Raw genomic sequence first — 9379 nt, 5'->3', positions numbered from 1 at the left:
ACTGAAGACTGGCAGGAGACAGCAAGAAGGAACTGTCATGCTACAAAGTCACACCCTCTCCTGCCAAGTAAAACTGGCCTCCTGTAAAGACGAAACCAGGGAGTTTGTGAGTTCAGGACTCCCCAGAGCAGGAAGTGTGCCCCAAAGAAAAGGTGAAACCAAGCAGCAACCGTTGCATTTTGATGGTCACCAAATACTCTTTCCAAGGCAGAGCTGGAGAGATTTGCTGACTGCTGCAGCAGGGAGGGCTTGCAAACTGTCCCTAAATCTCAAACCATAGCCCAGCCTAGGAAGAAACACGGAAATTAATCTGACTTTTCCGTGAGAAAAGTGTTTAGGATTGGGTCATCGTCAGAACATGAAATGTGCCAGGCAATTTGCTGCTCCCCTTCCCCTGTCACCCCTGCGTCGTCAATAGAGGAACCTCATTCCTGCCCATCCGATGTGCTGCCTTGACTCCTCTCTCTCCACTCTGCTGGCTTACTGAGTCCTTTTGATCAGCCCTCCGCGTCGTTTTCATCCTTTCACTCCGTCTGCCCCGCTACATCTCACAGTTTGCCCCCATAGAAGCGAAATACCCGCCCCTAGCTCCACTCTCTGTTGCCGCCACGTCCTCGCTTCCCGGGCTCCCCGCTGCGCTCGGGAAAAGCCCCAAGCGCAGGGGCCGCTTGCTAGCGAAGGTGCCGGCGGGAGTGGCCGGCCCCGGCGCTTCCTAAGCAGCGGAGCTTCATACGCTCTTAGCCAGGCTTTTAAGTAAATCACGGCTTCTTCTGGGTGAAGAAAAGTACTCGGGCAGATTAAATGCATGCGCTGAACTATCGTTGGCGCTCAGAAGAAAGAGAAGGGTGGGGGAAGGGAGGAAGTACGACACGCTGCTGTGCTTTATTTTAATGGAATTGTGATGGGCGAGAAGGGGGAGGGGAAAAAAAAACAGGGGAAAAAAAGAAAAAGCAGAAGAAAACTTTTTTGCTAACAAGAAAAATGCGGCTGCGCAAACAAAATCTGCTCTTGGATAAGGATGAGCCCAGTGCCTGTGGCTAGCAAGTCCCGCGCTGGGCAACTTGCAGCTCGGAGCGCAGCTGCGAGGCGGAGCGGACACCTTTGTGCTCTCGCCTGGGGACAGCTCCAGGGAGAGGTGACTTTCCCCGGTCCCCAGGGCCTGGTGTCAAGTAACTGGAAATTTAACTTTACTCTTTTCCAGAGCAAATTATCCCCCCTTCTCTCCATCCCCCCTCCCCCCCCCGACAGCGCGCAGGCGGCCAGCCGGGCGCTCCGCCTGACGGGGCGGGGAGCCCAGAGCCAAGCCTGACCATGCACCCAGCGGGGCACGACCTTAGCAGCAAGGGGAGACGTCTCCGCTTCCGCAGCGGAGAAAAAAAGGAACGAGAAGCCTCTTCGCATCACGGGGAAGATGTTCAGGCACCGGCCACAAAGTCCGGCGCAGCTGGGGGGCATGGTAACACGGACCGGCTGATTCCAACCTCCAGTACCAGCCTCCGCAAACGGTAGCAAGAGAAGCAGAAAGTGAAACAGCAGAAACAACGCGACCGCGCAGGGTCGGGTAGGGCAGCGCACTGGCTTATCAGTGGAACCGCCACCCAGATGGCTCAATCACTGCAATCAGCCAGGCGGCCGCGGGGAAAGGTGGACCGGGGAGCCTTACCCACAGCAGCCCACCTCCCCGGAGTAGGCTGGACTCGCAGCTTTACGGAATCGTTTCCGAAAGGCCGAGGAAGAAAACGGTCCCTCCGCTGTACTAGAGTTCTTTAGGGTACTGTAGTCGCCCCCCACGTTCTCACCGCAACCCGTGTGCTTTCGGGGAAGTAGGGAAGGCTCTGCCTGAAGGAACGGGGCACCCCGTAGCTGGCAGGGGGAGGAAGGTCCCGAGGTGACGGGGAGAAAAGTGGCAACTTTTTACTGTGTTTTTCCCTCGTTTCCCCCTGCAAAACGCCACGTGCATACGTTACCGAGCAACAGGCAGGCGGGGAGGATGGCGAGTGCGGGGCCTGACTGTCCCAGGGACAATACCCCGGCCGGGCAGGGCTTCGGCCCGTTCCCTAGCGGGTTTGAAAGGTTCTCCCCACCCAGAAGCTTCGCTTCAACGCGAAGAGGGACAGAGGACGGCAGCCAGAGCTGTAACGAAACTCAAGTCGCATAAAGGAAACCCTCCCCTTCCTTGCACAAATCTAAACTCGGTTTTAAAAGAGAATTAGTTATTATTTCATTGATAAAATCATCAAAATCCGTTTAATTTACCTTTTTTTTTTGAGACCAAAAGGTGATTTGAAATTCTTAAATATTCACATTGACAAGCCAGCTGGCTCTAGTGTACAACTTACATGTTAACAAAAATGCATACCATGTACCAGATGAATCATCACATTCAAACAGGAAAAGTTCTAAAGACATAAAGGCCAAGAGGTATTCAGACTACAGCGTTAATACTTTTACTAAGGATCTGAAATCATATAAAGGTTAAAGTCCTCAAGAAAAGTATTTTTCACCCCAGGTTTTCAGTGTTAAATCCTCTAACGATGCCCAATTTACAACTCAAGCTACCGGGGGAAGAGCAGAATGATTACTTTTTTCTCAAAAAGGCAAGCAACTCCCCCACACTGACATTGAAGAAAAACTGTAACACAAAACACCTTAATTTTGAATTGTAAAGGATGTTCATGTGAACATAAAATTGGTTACTCCTGTTTTGGGTGGGTTTTTTTTTTTTTTTTGAAGGCATAATTTCAAGGCAGCCAAACTGATTTCTTTTTTATAAATAATAATGTGAGGAGATAAAACTCTACCGGGTGAAAACACTGAGCTGAATGTTATTTCCCCAAACTCTCCTAATGAGGTTAATCATCATTGCAGGTGCATAAAGGAAGCCAAATCATGTGCAAGGCCAAAGCAATTCTTTCTTTCCTTCTTTTTTTCTTCCTTTTTCTTTTCTTTTTTTTTTTCCTTCTTTTTTTCCCTTTTTTTTGTTTATTTGTTTTGGGGTTTTTTTGTTGTTTTTAGGTTTTTTCCTTTTTTTTTTTTTTTTTACTATCAGTGATAAACCCCATATAATATATGGAGGCTTACAAGTGGACATCTTAACACAGATAGAGCAGCATAAGCATGCCACAGACATACAATCTCATAGAATAAAATTAATATCAAATATAAAGCATTTGAACCAAATCAAGCCTTAAATGTGATAAGCTATTTCCTTCAAAGGAAACTTACATAGGCTCAATAAGGTCTTTGCTAGCAGCATTTTTTTTTTTTTTTAATAAAGAAATTTAAAATGCCAAAATATCTACAAATTTATGAAGAGAAGGAGTTGAATAGTTAAGGATAAATTTCCCACTAATAGGGGTTATGAAAAATATACTAGCAATTAATATGCAATACATATATGTATACCTATACTTACAAATATAAACACACACATACAACCTGGACAGTTCATGTTAACCAAGGGAAAGGCTAAATAATACAAAGTGATTACTAAGTACAGGTACACTTTAAAAACACAGAGACAGCAAATTTTATCTGTTGCAAAAATGTATTTGATTACTCGAGTAAAATTACAGTATCTCTGCTGTTAGTAAGTATTAAATGTTAAACTGGACCTCTTTTCCTTTCCAAGAAAGTGCATGTAACAGTCCAAGATTCCCCATGCACTCCATAATACCTAATACAAAATAAACAAACACTATACTTGTTCCCTTGATCAAGGAGTAGGGCTTGATCTTGTAAGGAACATATGTACATTTTAGTGAAAGTAATGTGTTGTATATACAGGAGCATCTACAGTTGCTCACGGAAGTTGTTCAAGATGCCATACTTAGCAGCATTGTGAAAGTCCAGCACAATTTCTAAAATGAATATACCTACAAGGCAAATGTTACGTCTCAGTTTCAACTACCAAAACAACACTTCAGTATCTTCTCTAATAATCTGCGTGCTTATTACTGTACAGAAATGTAGTAACATTTATGACAACTCAAGTAAAAAGCACAATACAAATAACAGTTCAAAACAGAAAATGTTAAACCTACAAAAATTAAAGCAGTTTTAATTTTATAATAAAATCAAAAACTGAGCTGTGTAAAGGACCCACACTGTTCAGTCCAAATCCTCTCAGTCCTTTTCTTAAAAACTAAACGATGTATTTGCTGATAAAGTTTCCAGCAGGATCAAAGTGTACATTTATATACAGATTTTTATTAGAGATCTAATGCATCACTGAGGCATTGCATCAATACCAGAGTTCATGTTAAACTGGATATAGAAAATAAGTTAATGCCGGAATAAGATCACCTAGCAGAACAGACTTGCAACTGCCATAAATGTTACAGCAAGTTTATAGCACTCTAGTCGATTAGTATTTAGTTCAAAATACAAGAGACCAAAGTTAATGCTTGCATTCATTTGCAAAGCAAGGTTATATCACTAATAAATAAGCTCTTAGAACTCTAGAAGTAGAACATGGTACAAAAGAAAGTCTTTGTAATGTTGTAGCCTGCAGCTTGAAAAAAAAAGCAACCCTAGGTTGCAGTATTTGCAGGAATGTTATTTACGGACTTTTTTCTTAATTTGTTACAATTTCTTTGTTGTCTTCCACGAAACGTGTAAAACGGTAGTTTGTCCCATTTTCATTGCTTGCCATTTTCTCCAGACCAGCTAGAGGTGCATTGGGTTCTGAATTCTGGAGCTTCTCCAGGTTTCCCGTCAAGCCGCTGATGGGAGAGTTGCCACCATTCCCCAGGCCCCCTGGTGCTGGAGGGATGCCGCCATTCTGGATTACAGAGATCTCGTTGGTCTTCATGGCCAAGCCACTGGAGAGTGCTGCTGCATACTGGTTCCAGAAGCTGGAGGGGTCTCCGTTCCCTGACCGTGCAGCCAAATCCTTCTGAAACATTTCTGGGAACTTTACAGGATTGCCTCCTAGAAATGTCATGGGGCCGTCTACGGAAAGTCGTCTGCCTCGTCTTGCGGGAGTACTGTTCCACATGTGAGTGCCCATATGAACCTGGAAAGAAAGAAAGAAAGGAAAGGAAGAAAGAAAAAGGAAAGGAAAGGAAAGGAAAGGAAAGGAAAGGAAAGGAAAGGAAAGGAAAGGAAAGGAAAGGAAAGGAAAGGAAAGGAAAGGAAAGGAAAGGAAAGGAAAGGAAAGGAAAGGAAAGGAAAGGAAAGGAAAGGAAAGGAAAGGAAAGGAAAGGAAAGGAAAGGAAAGGAAAGGAAAGGAAAGGAAAGGAAAGGAAAGGAAAGGAAAGGAAAGGAAAGAAAAGGAAAGGAAAGGGAGAGAGAGAGAGGAAGAAAGAAAGAAAGAAAGAAAGGAAAGAAAGAAAGAAAGAAAGAAAGAAAGAAAGAAAGAAAGAAAGAAAGAAAGAAAGAAAGAAAGAAAGAAAGAAAGAAAGAAAGAAAGAAAGAAAGAAAGAAAGAAAAAAAAAATAGAGATTGTCAAGGATTTCAAACTTATTTTGATCACAGAGAAAGCAGCAGTCCATTACAATGTCCAGTCTTGTTGCATAATGAACGGCATTAGAGGTAGCGGATGCAGGGCTCCATTTCTCATCTGGAATAATAAATAGAACTTTTTCTGGATTAGCCCATCACTATTATACACAATACCCTGTTATCCTGCTGAACACTGCACTGCTTGTTACTCTTTTTTATTACATGTATTTAGTTTATAACGACTTCAAGTTATTCTGTCAATTGCAGATAGCTGGTTTCAGGGCTAGAATTGCTATGTCCACTTTCATTGCAATGGTAAGTATTGTATTTGACACCCTTTACCCTATAAAGGTCCTTTTCAGACAGGCAGAAAGTATCCTTTACTGATTGCTCATCAGAGAGCCTCGTGTATAGACAGAATGGCCTGAAAGTAATTATTCATCTCACATTACTGGCAGCAACCTCTAGAGAAATACTCTGTCAACAGAAAAACGTACACAGTCAAGTGCTCAACTGGTGTTCTAAAACTCAAGTATATTTGTTTTTTCAAACTCGTATCAGTAGGAAAAGTTAGTTATATAATCAATTAAAGTAATACCCATTCGTTCCAGAATTATGTTAATAGTTTTTTTAAACACTCGTCATCTTACATGATAGTTATGAAAAAACAGCACTTTCAAGAGCCTTTCACTTCTTAAAGAGGTAAGTTACAGACACATTTCTCTGTTAATTAATACTCCATCATTTGGCTGTTCTGTTTCACACTTTACATAGACAGTCTTTGCTGGTAGATGAATTTTAATTAAGCCTGAAAACCAGCTCTTGCTTCTGAGGTTGCGCAGAGACAAGAGGACATCTAGGTCTACCAGAGCTGGCTAAACACACCATTTGTCACACCACAAATACCCAAAGGTACCGCCGCTTACAACAGTAACAAATGTAAAGAATAAAAAAAAAAAAAAATGAAGGAGAAAATGAAACCTAAGAACAGCAAAAGGAAAAAGTACCTTCAGATTGCCTTTTGTTGTGAACGCTCTTCCACATATAGTGCAGGCAAACGGTTTCTCACCAGTGTGTGTCCTTTCATGGATCTGCAGTGCACTGGAAGAAGAAAATGTTTTCCCACACGTGTTGCAGTAGTGCTGTTTGGGAGTTCTTCGGGGGAGAGCAGGGAGCAGGACAGGGGACGTGGCAGAGGAGGTCAGCGGCCCCGAAGCAACAAGACCAGAGGGTACTTCTTTGCTATCCTGAGGAGAGCTGTGCACAAAGCCATTAACCTCAGCTTTTATGAGCGATGACAGGGAATTGGCAGGTATAATCGAAGAGTTCTGATTAGGGCCGATACTGGAACTGGGCTCAAAAAGTTGTGATGGTAGATCTCGCATTTGATGTGTCAACATATGCTGTTTCAAATTCCCCTTTGTGGAAAAGCCACGATTGCAAACTGTGCAAATAAATGGTCTCTCTTTGGTATGACTTCTGTAATGAATGTCCAAGGCACTCTGACAAGCAAATGTTTTGCCACAAATGTCACATGCGGTGTTTTTAAATTTACCTCTATCTCTGAAAGGGAAGAGCATACTCAGAGACTCTTCTTTAATAATTTTATCAGTGTTACTGGATGTCAAGTCCAAAGCACCACTGTTAGCAGGGGTTGGAGACAGACCATTGGCAAACTCACTTGGTAAGGTTCTTACTGGTTTCTCTTCAATACTTGGTGACTTGTGGTAATCATTAGTGCTGTTGGATGGGGACAAGGCCTGCATGGAAGAGGTAGACTCTGAGACAGCAGGGCTTCCAGCACTTTGGCTTTCCATATCACCACCAACAGACGACGAATCATTAGTCAAAACATCCCCTTCCACTGACCCATTTTCAACAGATTTTAAGCTTGCCTGAAGTTGTTCAGCAAGTCCTGCATTGATCATCTTCATCTGATTTTCCAAAGCAGCAATGCTTGACATTTCCAGGGGCAAAGGGGAAGAAGACAAGCTGTCTTGTGATGCATCTGCAGATTTAGGTGTGTCTGGCACACTGCTGTCAGGACAGTCTTCCATGTTCTCATCTGAGAAGTTGTCTATGTCATCAAAATTCTTATCATCAAAAGACCCCGTATCTGATTCCATTGACTCAGGATAGTTTTCTGTCACTGGGGTGTTTGGGATCTGCCCTCCCATGTGCATCCGGATATGCTGCTGTAGCACAACTGCATTGGTGAATTTCTTCTGACAGATTGGGCATGAATGTTGTACTCTCAAGGGGGGCATGGCACGATGGACACTGTAATGAGTCTTTAAGTTGCCTTTAGTCGTGAAAGCACGACCACAGATTTTACACTTAAATGGCCTCTCACCAGTATGTGTGCGATAATGCATTTTCAGTGCACTCTGGCAACTGAGAACTCGGTGGCAAATGATACACTCGTTAGGATCAGTTGCCTTTTTGTCAATGTTCTCTACCAGCTGCTGCAATTTTGATGTTTCAGATGCTGACGTTGAATCCAACAGTCCTCCAAATGGAAACTTTGCCTTAAATTGCTCTGACATTAGAGGCATCAGTGGATTTGTAAAAGTAGCAACACTGCTGGAGCCCGAGTCTGCTGCCGGTGAGCTCACGGAGCTGGTCATGCTAGTGATGGTGCTTGTGTTTTGAGGGTTTTCTTCTATTTTGCCATTTGACATAGGCAAAGCACCAGCCTCTACCTCATCAGAAAGTCCATTGGAAATTTTTGATGTAGGATCAGTTGTTCCCGAGTCACTCTTGACAGAGCAGGGAGGGCTAGAGGAAGGATGGCTAATGGGAATCGGCTGAGGCTCCTCCGTTTTGATGAATGGAGTCAGGCTTGGAATTGTTGGTGGGAGTGGCAGGCCAACAGAAGTTGTCAGGGTGGAGAGGACTGGCTTGCTGTCCAGCCAGCTCGTGACAGGTTTCTCTGGCGGTATAGACATCCCATAAGGAATACCCGTGCTTGTAGGAATATTGTCCAAATGCTCTGGCACCGGGTATGGATTCATTTGAATATGAGGGTATTTTTCTTTATGACGTTGAAAGTGGACCTTTAAGTTTCCCTTTGTGGAGAACCTGTTCCCACATATGTTGCATTTAAATGGTCTCTCGCCTGTGTGAGAACGTAAATGAATCTGCAAGGCACTGTCACTCCCAAACACTTTAGCACAGAACCTGCATTTATGCTTAAAGAACGCCTCATCTGAATTACTTTTTGCTTCAAAAGCAGTTACATTTGGTGGCTTGCTTTTTCTTTGCTGTGCCAAGGCAGTCAAGGAGTTTAAATCCTCTGCAGGTGTTCCGATATTGGACAGGGGACTGGAGAAAACAGAGTTACTGGGTGTGGGCTGAGGTAGAAGTGGATTAGATGCAGGACTTAATAAACTGCTTATTGCAAAAGCTGGTGAGGATGATGATGCCGATACTGGTGGGTTGAGCTGTGAGCCACCAATACTTGAAGCCACTTTTTCTGAGGATGGTGTTGTAACTGCTGCTGCCAACATGTTAATATTTGGAGAAGAGCCACTACTGGATGGAATTAGAGTGTTGCCAGGGTTGCTCTGAGGTAGCTGTATAGGGGGTAGCTGTTTCACACCACTGATGCTGGCAGATTGACTAGCAAGGCTTTGTGCTAATCCAGCTGCTGCAGCCAGCTGCTGGGATAAATGGGAACTTAATGTAGACAAGGGATTGGCAGATGTTCGTAAAGTACCTTGAGAAGGGCTAGAAGATGTTGGCATGTCTGTGTTTTGGGAAGCCAACAATAATATTTGGTGACGAATTTGTTCAATCAGTTGCAACTGATGGATCTGCTGCTGCTGTAATGCCAACAGCTGCTCCATCAGGGCAGGTACAGCAAGCTTACTGTTTGATGCACCGTTACATCTTGCTTCCTGTGAGAACTGTGCTACTGCCACTTTAGTACTCT

General features: G+C 43.7%; 1 protein-coding gene across 1 annotated transcript in view; it reads right to left on the bottom strand.

Annotated features, from left to right (window-relative positions):
* Nucleotides 1-4555: 4555 nt before the first annotated feature.
* SALL1 (spalt like transcription factor 1) overlaps nt 4556-9379 on the bottom strand; it is a 14047-nt gene continuing 9223 nt past the window's right edge. Inside the window, exons 3-4 of the mRNA XM_031051837.2 lie at nt 6453-9379; nt 4556-5017 (exon numbers count right to left, since the gene is read on the bottom strand). The exon at nt 6453-9379 is cut by the window's right edge and continues 486 nt beyond it. Of these exons, the coding sequence (XP_030907697.1) occupies nt 4577-5017; nt 6453-9379 (3368 nt within the window). The 3' untranslated portion in view covers nt 4556-4576. The remainder of the gene's footprint in view (nt 5018-6452) is intronic.

This window comes from Melopsittacus undulatus, chromosome Z (genome assembly GCF_012275295.1).
Source record: "Melopsittacus undulatus isolate bMelUnd1 chromosome Z, bMelUnd1.mat.Z, whole genome shotgun sequence".
Classification (NCBI taxonomy): Eukaryota; Metazoa; Chordata; class Aves; order Psittaciformes; family Psittaculidae; genus Melopsittacus; species Melopsittacus undulatus.
Note: the sequence above shows the minus strand (reverse complement) of the source record. Positions and strands in the feature narration are given on the sequence as shown.